Source organism: Apteryx mantelli, chromosome 17, assembly GCF_036417845.1.
Source record: "Apteryx mantelli isolate bAptMan1 chromosome 17, bAptMan1.hap1, whole genome shotgun sequence".
In the NCBI taxonomy this organism is placed as follows: domain Eukaryota; kingdom Metazoa; phylum Chordata; class Aves; order Apterygiformes; family Apterygidae; genus Apteryx; species Apteryx mantelli.
This window is the reverse complement of record NC_089994.1, coordinates 18,033,128-18,049,633: the sequence shown is the minus strand read 5'-3', so window position 1 is coordinate 18,049,633 and position 16,506 is coordinate 18,033,128. Positions and strand designations below refer to the sequence as shown.

The window sequence follows — 16,506 nt, the reverse complement described above, 5'->3', positions numbered from 1 at the left end:
AATGAACAAAGAACACTTCACGGTGCTCTTCCCTGCCTGCTAAGAAATGCACTAAGTTCAGTCATTCCTGAAGGGTCCCCAGTCATTAGCCTGAATTAGCCAGGTCTCACTGTGTTTTGCATATATGGTAAAGGCTGAATCAGTCTTTTCAAATGGTGAATCATTTCAGATGCTGGAGTCTTGCCTTATAATCCTGCGAGTGGAGAAACGAAGCTGTTCTGCAGAACAGGGCCGCTTTCCTTCGTGGGTCTCCTATCTGCAGCACGCCTCAATCCATGACTGCAAACGGTCCCGGTTAAGAGAACCGGTGGCCATCCGCTTCAGCTTGTAGACTGTGGAGGAGGGGATCCTTTGCACTGCAGCACTGGGAAACAAATCAAGATACTAAATGCTCTTCACATTTTAACAAGAGGTTGGGGGTAGGGAGAGGAAAACTCTTCTTTTGGCGTTCAGGATTGAGCTAACCCTGTTTTGTTTTTCACCTGCTCACTTTCTGTGGTGCGCTGAAAGATCCATAGTCACTGCTCTTTATAACTACAGCCTGCATGGTTTTTTTTTTTTTTCCCCTTCTCTTTGGAAAGCAGCCAGATCAAAATGGCTGTGATCCAAAGCCAAGAATCACTCCCTTTGCTATGGAAATGAGGACTTGGAGGCTGTTCACCATGTGTTCATCATCGAGAGTTCCTGCTAAGAATGATGAGCTGTAGGTGGGGGAAGAGGGCAGCAAAGGTGTGCTTGAACAAATCGGTTCTGAACAAATAAGGATATTTTGGGGGTCCATATGACTCTCTGCATTTTTAAAAGGCCTTTGTAAGGGGCGAGGGGGAACACCCTTTCCAACAAATGGTTAAAATGAGGGAAATATTGTAGCAGGATTCCACCATAGAGTAAAGGGTGTTTCTCTGCCGCTAGAATGGAAAGGGTGGTAGAACTTGTACTTACTATCTGATTCTTGTGATAAGGTTTTTTGTTTTGGAGGGGTGTTTATTTTATTTTATTTTATTTTATTTTATTTTATTTTTTGTGGTATTCTGGTGCTGATCAAGTGAAGGAAGATATAATTATCCAAGCTATACAAATAATCCTCCTTATTTTTAACTACCACATCCACATTCCCAGCATTAAAGCAGACAAATTGCAAAACCCCTGTGTACATGATATGTTGACATTGGGCAATTCGGTGCTCGTTAACTCAGCAAGGCAGGTTTAAGCCCTCGCTTTACCTTCTTCTAAAACATCAGATTTTAATCTCGATGCACAGTGGGATGGGAATATTGCCAGGTGGTGAACGTTTATGAAAACTGACTGGCCCGTGCCCCAGGTGGAATACTTTCCTCTTCCGGAGGAGTCACCCACCCCGGGCAGCTGAGCGAGCAGAATTTTGCTGCAGAAGACCCGTGCGGCGCCTTTGTAAGGGCGAGGGCTGAACGGTTCACGGACTTCCTGCCGTGCCTAGGTATTGCAACACGTCCTGCTCTACGAGAACACCCCTGCCTCTTCTCCTCTAGCCCCGTGGTTTGGGCAACCTGTTGGAAAGCAGCCTGTGCGTGGCTGCGGGCGATCGGGGAGCAGAAGCGTACCAGCTGTGCCCCCACCATGCCACAAGCTAACGTGGGGCTGCGGTGGCTGGGAGGGAAAAGGAGGAGATGCTGCTCTCGCACGGGAAGCTCCCCAGCGACTGTAGCCCCCAGGGTCGGTGGGACTCGTCAGAATCGGAGTAGTGGGTTCAGAAAGCCTTGGAAGCACAGCAGTGCCCGCAGTGCAGCGCGGAAACACCTTGCTTCTGAGAGGAGCCCTATCAGCATGAAAATGTCTGACGGATCGCTGAATGAGTCGATACCATAAATTAGTAATTGGGTGTGGGACTTCTTTTTTTTTTTTTTTTGCTCTGTATCTTAATCAGGCCTCAGGCAGCTTACTAGTGCAACGTGTTTCCTTTCTGTAAGGCATCTTCATTTCAGCTGAAATTCACCTTTGCGCACATTTCGGCGAGGCTGAGGCTCGTCTGAGGTCATGCTATGAATCAGTGGCAGCTTTGAGACCGTGTCTGGTGCTCCTTGACCCAGCTGTGCCCCTGCCCGTCGTAGCCCCTTTCCCACGGGGGGACATTGGCGTTCGCAGGCTGCCGGTTCTGGCAGAACTCCACCCTGAGCTGCTACGGACCATCTGCTGAAACAAAATTTCTCCCGTCCCTTCTGCCCCCTCGCTCTGGGGTAACTCCATCTTCCCTTCCTCTCTCTGAAAACCAGACAAAAAGCTGTGCCGCACCGCTGGCAGAGCAGTTGTGGTGTTTTTACCCCAAAGATGGGGGCACCTCAAAGCTAGATGATTAAATACCTGTGCTGTTTGTGTACTGGCTTGTTACTAATATTCCAGAATCCTGTTGCGTGAAAGGCACTGCCTGCTCTAAGGCTTCAGCTGCTCCATCGAGATCGCTATGGAGTCTGACACGACCTCTCACGGTTTTACTGTGGGTCGTGAGCATGAAAAGTTGGTGTTTGTGGGTCTGTATTTTGCACTCTTATTTGCTAATCTGAGGTGGAGAGAAGCTACTGGTTTCCGGCTTCCTCTTGCACTTTGGTGTCATTGGGTGTGTCCGCTTTGGAAGAGGCTTTTATTTTTGCTGTAGGTAAAATATTTGGCTGCAATTGTATGCAATTGCATTGACTGGTTTTAAATATGGAGGATGCATTAGTTCATCTATAACCATGATAGTAATCAATAGCAACATGTATGAAGCTTTTTTCATCTGTACAGTCTTAAATACCCCAATTCACAAAACTGTGCATTTAAAAATTACAGCTGTTTTTTAAGTGGCATGAGTTCTTAATAAAATGGTGTCTGTGGCACGTCTGTAGCTTAAAAACGGCCAAGTTCATATGGGAAATTTAACAAACCATCAGCAGCAGCCTTCCTCACGCTGTACATACTTAGGGGGACGTGGTGCACTGCGTTAAGGCGTCGTGGCAGCCCCTGGTGAAAAGAGGAGCGGGGCCGGGCTCTCTGCTCGGCCACGTCGGAGGCAGAAGCGGGGTGTTCCGCGTCCTCCGCCGTTCCCCCGAGCAGCAAAGCGTTTGCTCAGAGTTCTTCTCTGCTCAGCAGTCGTACAAAGCTAGTAACACGTAGAAATGACGCTCTGAGAAACGTTGCAAAAAACATGCCTGCTCCGGATGACTACAAATAAAAAAACAGAGCTCTTTACTACTGTGTCACCAGCTCGTACAGGGTTCAGGTCACCAGCGCCTGGAAGTTGTTACCATCTGACAGCTGCTTGGCCCCTGAGAAGGCGGTTGGTGGCCCCTCCATCGAGGGGGACAGATGTCCGCAGCACAGAAACGACCCCCTAATTGGTGCCTTTATTATGGGTGTCCGCAAAGCAGCTAGCGCGGCTCTGGTGGCTGCGGCTCTGTGCCCCAAAGCGTGAAGGGGGGGACCCGGCGGACGGCTCGCCGCCTGGGCTGCGGCTCTGGTTTGAAGACGCTGGTGACGCTGCAGGTCTGCATCGTCCGTGACCCGCCAGGCCGGAGGCGAAATGGCCGTGGAGGCGTCCAGCGCCGGGTCCCGAATGCTCTAGCCAGACGTGGTCGTAGAGGGGGCTTGTGGAAAATAAATACTGTAAATATTTTTTGGTATGCATGTGGAAACCTGAGTATTTCACTGTATAGCTGTCCGTTCTGTTAATTGTGTTGTAACGTTTTTCTCCTCTTCAAACATATTACGTGACTGCTTATTTGCTGGCTCTGAGTGCTTTACTCTAGTTATTCAGCTTTTTGTTGCTGTTTTGGGGTTTGGGTTTTGTTTTGTTTTTTTTAACCTCACAGACTGCAAAATAGAGATTATCCTGAAATCTTTTTCGCTATGCTTTCATGCGAAGGCTTTGCAGCCACAGATGGATGTACAACCTTTCATCACTTCTGCTTGCAGACAGGCTGTGCAGGGAGAAACATGCTCAAGCCATGTCCCAAGTCTTTCGCTCGGGAATGTCAGACTGGGGTTTCTGCAGCAAGCGGCTTTGCAAAGCAGAGCGGTTTTTCCCAGCCTCTGCCTGTGCTTGGGGACCGACTGGGAGGCAAGATAGGAGATGGACTCTGGTTATTTTGCTCTCCCTAGAGACTGGGGCAGGGAGATTTTTTTCTCATCTGTAAAGGCAAGATGCTATGTGGAGGCCCCTCTTTTTCCTGCAAGCACAGATTGAAGGAGAAACTCTTGCATGACGGGAAAACTCCGTCACCGCCCTGCAGAGGCGAGGGCACCGAGAGGCTGCAGGCGCTGAGGATGGTGCGGTTGCTCCCTTCCAGGGTTAGCGTTCACGCGGAGCGTTGTGCCCGCGTTGTCTTCGAGGATTCACAGTGCTGGAATTTTCCATGCCAGTCAGTTCCCCTCTATCCTGACTCAAGCTTTCTTGAAAATTATTTTCTCAAAAGAAGAAGTGCTGCAGACGCACTAAGTTAATTTGAGTCATTAGCTTGTTTCCATTACTCCTTTCTGCCTAGGAAACTAATTTTATTAATTTTCAGTGAGATTTTGGAATTAGAAGAAAGGAATGGAAGCTAGCTAACATGTGGAACCACTTCACAGGAACACCGGATTTTGAGAGCTTGCATTTTTATTTACATCTTCTGGTCCCTGTCTGACTTGAAAATAAACAAGTTCAATCTGAGACCAGATTTATCGCTGAAAATATGTGGAGACTTGTCTAAAAACTTCTTGTAGGATAAGGAATTTCCTTTACTGTAATTAGGAAATACATTTACAATTGGGAAACTGACACTTACCAGGGAATCTTTTCCGTAAAACCCTCCCAAAGGGAAGTTCAGTTGTGCAGGTTACAAGACAGTCTGCAAGTTCCCTTTAAAAAAAAAAAAAAAAAAGTGGGGGCGGGCAAGAAATGCAAAACTGGTTGAAAACTTTGCAAGTCTAAAGCAAGTTGTGTATGAGGGTAGGCGTAGTGAGTGAAACTGTGTTTTTGTGGTTTTGCAAGATGGGGGACAGAACAGGTGAGAGGGGGTTGTGTAGAGGCCCTTGGCAGATGTCTTGTAGAAGAGCGCGCAGATCCCTCCGTACATAACTGACCACGTTCTTTTGAAATTCCTTTTCTCTGCAGACACAATGAGGCGAGTGGTACGACAGAGCAAATTTCGGCATGTGTTTGGCCAAGCGGTGAAAAACGATCAGTGTTACGATGACATCCGCGTTTCCCGTGTTACTTGGGATAGCTCCTTTTGTGCAGTAAACCCCAGATTTGTTGCAATAATTGTAGAAGCTAGCGGTGGTGGAGCATTCCTGGTGCTGCCTTTGCACAAGGTAAGTGCTTTTGAACGTTTTTCCCTACTACGTTCTCAGCTTTCCTTTGTCATTTCAGCAATTATTTATGAATAACATTAAGCCTGAGAAGTCTCTGCTTTGTTGCGTCTTGTGAATGACAAATGCTGCTCAGTAGTGCCCTGTACGGATCCGTGTAATGTCTCTGTAATCAGTCTAATGCTTCCTGTAAATTAAACACAGTAAATAACTTATTTGCTTGAGTAATCTAAACCAATACTATATGGCAGAGACTTCTAAGTAGAAAGGTGCTCCATATGAAGCCATTCTACTTGTGATAGCAGTGTTCAGTCTTTTCCACTGTCGGGGATTTAGCTTTCTGAGCTCCACAAGTATCACTTAATTCAAGAATGCACCTGAGCCTAGTTACTCCTTGCAGACCAGTATCAGATGAGTGGCAAAGTATCAAACTGGTGTGAGATGTGAACCGGGCTAGACTGCTGCTGACCCTTTAAGTTGTTCTTTTGCTGTACGCTGGTATAATACAAGAATAATCCCAGTAAGAAAACACCTCCTCTGAGTACCATCACAGCTGTCTTGCTGTTCTCCAAAATCATATGACTGTGTCTAGGTTTTATTATGCTTCAGCCAGGTCTTGTTATCCGTCAGGACCTGAGATATAGAGGGGAGGTGCTTCCTCTTGTCTCAGACAGGGAAGTAGCCCTTAAGTTCTCTACTGTGCAAAATGCTGCTGTGGCTCCAATAAATAACCTTGCAGTGAGGCTGTACACACGCTGTGCTGCTTCCCCTGCTGCACTGAATTTATTTGTAGAACCGCAGGGATGTGCTTTGCAAAACACACACAAAAGTTAGGTTCCTGCCCATCAGTAGCTATGAGAAGGGTTGAGTGAAAGATTTGGAGGGAGGCTGAAGAGACGGATGCAGAAGCTTTCATGGCAGCTTCTTACAATTCTGTGGTGTAAAAGCATGTGAACGAGCAGGAGCAGTGTCTCAGACTGAAATAGATTCCTGCTACCCCCAGATATCACTTTAAAAGATGACAAGCTATCTCTTTTTCGGCCTTGTTGGAGAGAAGTGTTCTGATCTCCCTTTCTGATGTATTGACTTTTATCACAGTCAGTTGGCAAGGCTCATAATGTCAGTTCACAGATCTTTGAGAGGAGCCTAGCCAACCTGATCCCTTCATGTGCTCATGGTTAAAAAAGGAGAAGTATCAAGCCTAGATGTGCACACTTCCCTTCAGTAACTTCTTTTTCACTTCCTCTAATGAAACTTTACAATTGAGAAGACAAATAGCTTGGTAAAATCCAAAGGAAATAAGTGGCCCTAAGAATGATCTGAGAGAACAAGATACACTCTTATAATGATCCCCAAATATCCATGTTCGATGCTTCTAAAATTACATGTCTAGCTTCATGTACACGTTAGGTGGAAATATAATTATTGCCATGTGGGATGAGATTAGTAGTCCATCTATCCTGGATATTTGACAGTACTCGGGGAAAGTGTTTCTGGGTTTGACTATGGTGTTGGTTTACAGAGGCAGTTAGCAGTTGGCTTATGTTGTGAATTGCAGTAGTTATAAAGCCCTTTAGAAAAATGTTTTTTTCCAATAGACTCATACTAGATCGTGAAGCATGTTGCGATGGACTGTTCCAGGAGTCTCAAAGTGTTTCCATATCCCTTAAAAAATTTCCTTCCCCCCCCCTTTTTTTGGAAACGTTTTTCTTGTTTTTCTATGAATAAGGTTTAAAAAAAGCGCTAATATTCTTTCTCTGTAATATTATTATGTCTTTGTAACCCTCAAGCTTCTCACTTAACTAAACACTCAAAATGTCTTCAGTTCTGTCATCAGCCCTGTCCTTTTTCTCTAGCCCCATTTGCAGATCTGCCCTATTTATATATAGAAATAATGACCAGAATTGAACACAGCATTGCAGGGGGAGAGTGCATTAGGGGAACAGAGGACTGGAAGGACCTTTGGGTCAGTTTGTCCAGTGCTCTGCTGTAGCAGGCCACCACAACATGAAGTCCTTTCATAAACTGGCCTTTTTTTCTTTACCCACTACTTCCAGTGGAAAGTTCTGCCAGAACCTCGCTGCTCATGTGACCAGAATCTTTTTCTTAATTTTGACGTAAATGTGGCTTTTCATCTCCTTTTTTCTTTTGTACCAAGATTATCCTTTAATTTAAGTGATTGCTTTCCCCCTCCGTGGTATTTACAAGTAGATCCTGAGCTAAGCAGCAAGTTCCCATTAGGCCTGCGCTGCGCTAACCTAGCAAGCCAAGCTCCCAGCCTGCTCTTAAATAGCTCTCCATTTTGCTCGTCTTATTAGCAGCCCTTTGCACGAATTCTGGTTTGCATTCATCTTTTGAACGTGTGTCCCGGTCTTGCCCAAGCCTTGTACAATGGCACCGATTTCTAGAAGAAACTCCTTGCTCAACACAACACGGTGACACTTGTGCTGCAGCACAGTGGCAAGGCATGATCAGCCTATGGTCGAGGAATATGCTCCCTCCTCCTTTTCTCTTCTTTTCAAATGATCTCTCAGTCCATGGCAGAAATTCCTGCAAATCCCGAGTGTGTGATCTGGCGTTCTGCATTAAGTGTCCTCTGATGTTTGTTTATTTTTTACAATTTTTCAGTTATTCCTTCCTCTTTGTCATCATTGCCATTGCCTTTGTCATCAACAGCATTCCTGTTCCTTGGTTTGCAGCTATTTAATATTAATACATGACAAGATTTGTTGGAAAGCGGGACCTTGAGGAACTCTGTTGCTAAACCCCTCTCCCTGACACTTTCTTTTGCTATGCAACATGTTGCTGGCTTTGCTCTAACCAGTTCCTGTATTCCTGATTTATTTTTATATTCTGGGTTGATGAAATGGTCTCTTTAGTTCCCTGAACACGCTAACCTTTTGATTTCTGTGTTAGAGTGCCACTAAGCCCATTGAGCAGAAGTATTGCTGAGTTCTCACAGTAGGATCCTTGCTGTTATGTCGAGGAAAAAGGAGGTTGATTTTAAACCCTGTTTTTGGTATGATTTCATTATTGAACCATAAAAATGCACTTGATGCAGTTCAGAACATTAAGGCAGCTGCATCAAAATGCCCCTTTTCTAACTTAATTGCCTTGTGACCATTCAAATTCAGCAGCGGGCCACTGTAAAGCACTTCCAGTGTGGCTTGACCTTTCGGGAAGGGTTAGCTGAGCCTGTGTTTCAAAGGGCCTGTATAATCACGGAAGCAGAGTTTACTTATTTTAAATGTCTTTTTTGTTTCCAAGTTTTAATAATAATTTTTGTTGTTGTGGCAATGGCTTTTGGTTCCCCTCAAGTGGTTCTCCGCTGTCACACAGGGCCACTTGCAGAGCAGGGGGCTCGGGAACGCCTGGGCTGGAGGTAGGGTGGATGAATTACGAGCCGGGTAAAAACGTTTTGACCGCATTTATCCAAAAATCTCATGTGCTGGAAAGGAAGATGAAGGGGTTGGTTTCTTCCCGAGTCTCTATCTTCACATACTGCTCTGACCAGATAGCTGATGTGTCTGCGGAAAAAAAATGTGATCTTGCTTTGGCCAGAGGACACAGATGCACGCACGCACACAAAGTGTGTGTATGTGTAAAAAATATATATATAAAAAGTGTGTGTGTGTATATATTTTTGAGTGCTCTGTGTGTATATATACTTTTAAGAGTGCATGTGTGCATGCATATATTCATATATTTATTTTTTTAAATGTGTGTGTGTGTGCATACGTGTTTCCCCCCCCCCCCCGCCGGGGCTCGGCGGGGGCTGCTGCAGCCCCGCGCTCCGCTGCCCGCCGGGCTCGTCGCGCTCCCCTGCAGGTGCCGCCCGCGCTGCCCCGCCGCCGCGCGCGCGCGCGCTCCCGCCACCCGCGCGCGCCCGCCCGCTCCCGCCGCAGCGGCACTGCGGCGACCGCGGCTTTTTACCTTATATGGGCATGGCAGCGCGCGGGGCCGCCCGCCGCGCTGATTGGCGGGCGGGCGCGCGGGGCGCGGCGGCGGCGCGCGCGCGCGCTACCGGGGGCGGCGGCGGCGGCGGCAGCAGACCCGAGCCCCCCCCCCCCCCCCCGCGGGCGGCCGGGGCCGCTTCAACTCGCACCCAGGGAGCCCCAAAACGCCGCTGCCGGTTTTATCCGGAGCGGCCCGGGCTGCCAGCGCGGCACCGGGTGGAGGTTGCCCGTGCGTCTCCGTCCCCGTGCGGAGCAGGAGCGGGCGCCCGTGCGGGCGGCACTCGTGCAGCTGATGCTCTCGAGCTGCCTGTGGAAGTGCTTTGTCCCGGTTTCCTGTTTTGTTTTTGTTTTTTCTTTTTTTTTTTTTTTCTTTTTTGCATGCACGTGCGTAAGGTCTCTGCCAGGAATTCGCCATTCCCATGCTCCAGAAGGAGTGGCGGCCACCGTCTGACCTGTTAAAAATTGCGGTTCCCACAGGTTACCTGGTCCTCGGAAAGCCTCAGGCCTCAGTTGGAAACAACCGCAGATGAAAAAGCTCTAATTCATATCACTTACGGTGTCCAGGTTGCAGAATCAAACTGATGAGCGTTAGCTGTACACATCAGGGAAGCGCACTGCTAAAATGTGCCCGTTTACTGTGGGCTGTGCTGGTCGGTACCGAGCAAAGTGTCGAATGTCACCTTTAAACAGGAAACTTTGGGGCTGTTAGAGTTGATATTCTTTGATCCTCATCCCAGACAAAACCATGGGTACGCGGGGAGGGAACCCCAGGGTAAAACCTTTCACTGGTTCCCATAAACAGATCCTTCGTGCTTAGTCTTCAACCAATGAGATTTAGCCGGACGGCGTGTGCCCACCGTCACCAGGATTCCCAGGTGCTTTCGCTAACCCACATCAGCTCTCAGCCTGCTGCAAGGAGTCGTTGTGGAGCCCAGTTTAACACAGTTTTATTTCTAGCAAGCGGAGCCTTTGCTTTCTTGCGATGCTATATCAGACCGAAATTGCCCCCAGCGTGGTAGGAGAGTTGCCATTGGGATGGAGTTAAGGAAGAGCAGGACGGATAAGGGGAGAGGTGATTCCCTGCTCCGGGCCCGGGGAGAGCTCTGGTATGGCAGGAATATGTCCGTGTGGATCCGAGCATCCACTGGCGCGCCACTCCACGGAAACGAGAAGCCGCCCCAGGGATCCCTGCTCCCTTGCTCCGGCCGATGGAGCAGCCGGGGGCTATCGGGTGGCCTGGGGCGCGCTCCTCCGCTTCCCGCATGTTGCTCATGGCAGCCGACCTCGGGACGCCGGCGCGTCTGAGGCTTGCAAACGCCTGGCTTTAGTGCCCCGTTCTGGGGTCGGGCCTGCACAGCGAGGGAACCAAGTACGATTTTTCCCCCCTCCTCAGAAGATCTTTGCAGTTTGCATCTACGAAGAAAAAAGCTGCTGCAAAGGACTTTGTTGTTGCCGTTTCAATTGCTCTTCTCCGAGAAAGCTGCCTTTAGCTGAAAATTGTGTTATGTAAGGCTTTTGCGAGGGGGAACGGCTCGGTGTTCCTAGCGCGATGGAAGGCTTATTGGGTCCCTTTTGGATATTCCTTTTATTAGATTTGCCCTTTGCGCGCCTGACTTGTTATTGTGCTCTCTTCACCCAGGCAGCGTTTCTACAGAAAGCGTGATCGGATGGGTGCCCTGAGAGGCAATTACCGTGTGGGTGGGTGAGCGCACACCTAAGAGATGATCTCCTTGAAGTAATATGTTGCTCTGCAAGCGATGTGCCTTAGCGTTCAGCCGTGGCACATGCAAATTGTTAATCAGCTGTTCCAGATCCTAATTCCTCCAGGAAAGACCAGAAAGATGATGCTTCTCTGAATTGTGTGCGTAACATAAAATCAGGAACTGCTGCTGTGACGGATTCATTGAGCCTTCTGGCAATTTTAGGTGGAGTGTGGATGGAGGATCTGAATTAAAATGAGTTACTGCTTTCCTGAGTTATGCCGCTATTGAATCTCTGTCAGTGTTGTAAGTCTTTTTTGTGGCAATGCTTCTGTGCTAGAAGTTTGGCGTGCAAGGTTGGAGATCATGGCGGAAGGAAGGAAGGGGCTTTCCTAACTTTTGGTCAGATTTCAACACTTCTCTGAATAGGTTTGTATGTTAGACTGAAGAGGTTAGAATTGAAGACATCTTGCAAGACATCTTGCTTTTCTTATTCAGTTGTTGCAGAGACACTGGTAGCTTTAAAACTGTAAGTTATTCTGTGAGCAGCAGAACTAATAAAGCTTGGTTTCTTGCAGGTTTATTCTATTTATCTCCTTGGCCTGTGTGAGCGTGGAGCAAATGTTCCCCAGCTCCGTTCTGCATCTTCCCTCTTTAGGCTGTCCAGCTTGAGTTATAACTCTTACAACTGCTTCTTCCCTGGTGGGCACTAATTTGGATTTCCTTCTTTTATTTTACCTTTGATTATCTCAAAAGCTGATTTCAAAAAAACAGCATCTTTGAGATATTTATCCCTGTCAAATTGGATTGCAGTGGATCACCAGGCTCCAGATGTTTTGAGGAAGAAGGGGCAGACAGTATGACTACATGTATTCCATTTCTCTAGGAAAAGGCGTGACAAAATTGTGCCCCTTACAGGCAACCAGTGGTTTGTACAAAGGTGGCAATCAGGGCAAGATTGTTGCCGTTTTAAAGCCTAGTGGAAAAAAATGAAAATAGAAACAGCACTTGTTAGTTCTATTTGTAAGCAGATATGGAAAAGAGATTTTTGCAGTTCACTGGCTTGCAGATCGTGCGTAGCATTCCCTGTCTGCCTTCCTAGATGCATGCGGTGGTTAAAATGTGGGAGTGTAAGTGGAGTGGGGTAAGTCCTGATAAGTCATGTATTTGTCTAATGTACAGATGAAAGATAGTGCTGGCCTACCAGCAGCATGAATTTCTGAGGAGTTGTCTGCATGGCCTAATGTCACTGGCTTACGGAGGGCAGCATCCACATGCATGCAAACCATTTATATAAAAGCACTGCAGTGCTGCAAATGGAAGGTAAAATTCTGGTTTAGACATTTAAAATTTCCAGCTAAGCTGAAATCCTGGTTAGATCCAGGAGCAAAATTAGTTTAACAGAAACAGTTGGAATAGAATGGATTCTTTTTTGGGGATCTGTCCAAATTTACCCTGTTCTTTCTTCTCTCTCCTCCTTCCCCGTCTGCATTTTTAATAGTCCCAATCGGTTTTGCCATCGCTGAGCTTGGCGAGGAGGCTCGAGTGCGGCTCGTGCCGGACTCCGGGAGCGTTGCTGCTGGCTCGGCGGGGAGCGAGTGCCCTTGCGTGGCCACGCGAGGCGGCTCCTGCTGGCCCCTTCCTGGGCGCTGCCTTGTAGCCCAGCGGCTCTGCCTGGTTGGTGGAGGTGTGTTGGTCTTCCCTTTCCCTCCTCGGCTACGGTGTGATCCTGCCAGTTCATCCAAGAGCGCTAAAAGTTTAAGACGCTGATTAATTTTCCTTCAGCTTGCAAGGCTGTATGCCCGTTTTACTAATGAGGGAATTAAGTGCTTTCGAAATTGTATTTTAGGGACAGAACAAGAGAGTGAATCCATATCTTCTGCGTTGTAACGTGATCTCTGGACAATGGTTCCTTTCTTTTGTTTTGAGTCTTTGCATCTCCTGTCCAAAGGGCTTCAGCAAACTGAAAGTCAGCTGGGACTGAAATTTAATTTTTGAAGTATGTTCATTTTTTTTCTAGGAATTCGGAGGGATGTTAGCTGCAATGAAGGAGCCATTCTCAGCACTGAGTTCAGAGTAATAAGAATTAGCAGTTTGCTTTGGATTTGGGTTTTGTTTTGTTTTTAAAAGCCAACATGTGAGTAGTTGATTGTTGCAGCTAATTTTGTGGAGGATTCTGGGGATGAACGTACATTTTTCCAGGGTAAAGCATCCCTGGAAAGTACTGCGGTTGTAGGGTCCGTCGTAGGCAGCTCTGCACCCGCCCCTGCTCCCTGGTCAGCTGTAAGCACATGGTGCAGACAATGAAGTCATCCAGCTGCTCCATCTCCACCTCCCAGTGGGCATGAAATGAACCTTGTTATTGCTACACCAGGCTGATGACACTCCTGAAACCCTCCAAAGTGTGCTCTGAGCAACGGTGCCAAATCTGTTGGGGCCCCGCAGGGCCATGGTTCTTAAAGCCCTGTGTCTCTTGCAGATTCTCACTGCTCAGCCTGAGTTGGCTTTGTGAAGGATCCCTGTGTGTCACTGCGTTTCTTTCTTCTCTCCTCTTTGTCTGTATATCCATTTAGGTCTAGGCACTCTGGAACAAGGACCATTGTCTCAGTTCTATAAAAGCCTGTAACGTCTCCTGTAACGTCACAGCTAGGCAGCTGTCAAGGTAATTGGTGATAAAACTAAGTTAGAACAGGAGCGTTGCTGAGGAATTTTTGGAGGGTGCAAGAAATGTCTGTAGTGATCCAGTCTGGAAGAAGTGTGTAGTTTGCAGTGCTTTAAAAATCTCTCACTGTATGACAGTACAGTAGACCTCTGGGGAGTAACACTTTTCATAATCTTCCGAATTAGCTATGGATGCCTTGATTGGTTTGCTGGGTGACTAATGTCTATTTGTCATGGTCATGAGTGAGCAATGCACTTTCATTATATCCTGCCGTATTATTTTCTCCCAACTGCCTCCTGTATGACCAGCTGGTGCAACCAGAGGTGGAGGTTCTGTGGCCAGAGCGTATTAAACTTCATCACTCAGTCCTAGTTTGTGAAAGTTGTTTGTTGTAAGGAAAATATGCAGTTTAGCTAAAAAAAAGGAAAAAAAAAGCGAGTATCCTCTCTAAAGCAGCAAAGATACCAGTCACTCTGTATTTCAGACTAAGTCTTCGTAACCTGATTTTCTTCAAACTTCTGCAAAGAACGGATGGTGGAATTGCTTTTGCTTGTGCAATTTGATGCCACTTCCCTGTTTTAAATGGTGATTGTAATGAGAACCACCATGAGTTGGGGGAAGCAGCTGTTATTCATGATTTTTTTTAACCATAATCCATGAGCTGTTTGTACAACCAATTACCCTTTTCTGGCAGAGAAGCAACCATAAAAGACATTAAAATTAATTCATAAAGCTACTGCTTTTTGGAATTATTTTTTTGTGCTTCTTATCTGTCCCTTCTGAATTTAATCACAGATTTTTTTTCCTCATCTGTCAGTTTTTCTGATCTGGGATACATGAAAGGACCAAATGAATTTATTTGGTAAGGTCAGCTTACCACCTGCTGAAGGACCCAAATATTGAGTACTCTTCCAGTCAACACCATCCGACATATTAATACTAATTCTCAAAATCACCTTTTTAAGCTAACTTTTATGCTTTATATATAAACCTACAACTCTTAGAGTATCAGAAGTTGTTACTGTGATGTGTTGCTCAGCCAGCATAGTAATGGATTATAAGAAGGATTTAATTTCTGGTAGTCATACCAAGTTACTTTTAAGCTGTGTATCAGCGCTTGAGATTTATTTTAAATCCTTAACTAATTAAAAGATTACATTTTTTAAAAAAAGCAAAAAAACCCCTGTGAGGATTATGGCAGAATGAAAACCCACCCATCTGGCACTGAAGTTGCAGACTTCATGATGATCTTAACTTGCAGCAGAGCTGTATGTTTTAGAAAGAACTGTCTTAAAAACTTTGAGTTCAGGGAGCTCAAAGGTTGGGCTTTTTCATGCCATATCCAAGGTTACTGGTCCAGAACCTGTGTCTTGGCTCTCCAGCCAGGGCAGCTTGTGTCCGAGGCTGTTCTCTGTGCAAACCCTTCGATGACGGTGCTGGGGTGTTTGCAGACGTCGTCTAGCGCACTTAAGGCCCTTCTGCCTTCCCGCCGCCGGCAAGGCTGGGAACCAGAATTGCCTCCAGAGCCGCACGGTGAATCATCAGGTCTTCAGCAGAGCTGGCGGCAGGATTCGAGAGCTGCTCGCTCTGGCTGTAGTTGTGCGGTTTGGTGCAAAACCAGGCTGTCGTCTTTCTTCCTCAGACACTCCAGAAGAGCAGCTCCGCAAAATGGGTGTTTTAATATGAGAATTCCCTTTTGGCTAAGCCAGACAAAGCCCCCCAAAATATATTTTAAAGCACTTCTCTGCATAGCTAATCCCACGTTATGCACAAGAATAGATCTCTCCCGTTCCGGAAACGGGAACACTTCTGGGAAGAGGAAGCCTGTGATGTAATCCGTACTGACAACATTTGCAAAACTGGTTGAGAGAGGTAATAAAATAACACATCCAACACAAGATCTTATCTAAAAATCGCCCATTTCTCACCCTGCTGGGTGATTCAGTTTGGGTTCATTACTGACTCGGGAGTGCTGGTAACGGAGGTGGTGGTGTGGCAGCTCCGAGTTTTCTTTGAAGGTTCTTGGCCAGCGATAATAGTGCTTCTTCCTGCTTTGCCTCCGAGAGCTGGCTCGGAGGAGAGGTGTTCTGGGTCGGATGTGAGTTATTGCCCTCTGACAGCCCTGGTGATCCCGTTTGAAGGGTAATGCTTTCCAATAAAAAGTGTTTTTTAAAGTGGAGCAGATGAATCGCGTTTGGAAGCGCAGCTGAGGAGAGCGCTTCCTTCCTCGTAGGGGCTTAGGAAAACACCGCGGCCGCCGCCGCCGCGCTGCAGAGACGGGATTTTTGTTTGCTTGCTTCTGACCACAATTCAGCAGCTTCTCTGAAAGTTGATTTGGCTTCTTTTCGCTGAACTGCAGTTTTGAACAGCGCGGCAGCGTTTTGGACGGTCAACCGTTCTGTCCGTTCACATTGTCTTAATTATCTTCATTTGCGCCGTTTTGACGTTATTCTTTGCGGGCCTCAGTGAGCAGCTAAATTGACCTAACGCAGTAGAGCGCTGCCCGAGCGTAAAAGCGGGCGCCCCGCGCGGCGGCGCTGCTGGGCCGGTGCACCACCACCACCTCGTCTTGCCATGTCCCCTCCGCCCGGCCCCGGGAGCTGCTGCGTTCACAGGCGGCGCGGCACCCGGTTTCCATACTCGTGCTGTGCTTGCTCGTGTGCTGTCAGTTTTTGCGAATAAATATTCCTTAAGTTGCTTAAACTTGATGGCCGCATCTCCCTCGCTGCTTCTAAATAATTTCTCCTTTTCCCCTTTCTTACTCTTTGTTTCCTTGTTAGATTTTTTTTTTTTTTTAATCTCACAGTCCACATCCAGGCAGGAAAGGTGTTTGCCTCCTAAATGATAGATCTAAGTTGCTGTTCACCTGTAACAGGGTGCAAAGGTA

General features: G+C 47.1%; 1 protein-coding gene across 5 annotated transcripts in view; it reads left to right on the top strand.

Moving 5' to 3' along the window:
- CORO1C (coronin 1C) overlaps positions 1-16,506 on the top strand; it is a 62,312-nt gene that overhangs the window by 23,825 nt on the left and 21,981 nt on the right. For 4 of the 5 annotated variants that reach the window (XM_067307166.1, XM_067307169.1, XM_013946294.2 and 1 more), the window contains exon 2: positions 5,105-5,304. In XM_067307166.1, coding sequence (XP_067163267.1) covers positions 5,105-5,304 — 200 coding nt within the window. Of the gene's footprint in view, positions 1-4,880; positions 4,998-5,104; positions 5,305-16,506 lie in introns of those variants that run through there. The other variant, XM_067307168.1, reaches the window with a different exon arrangement.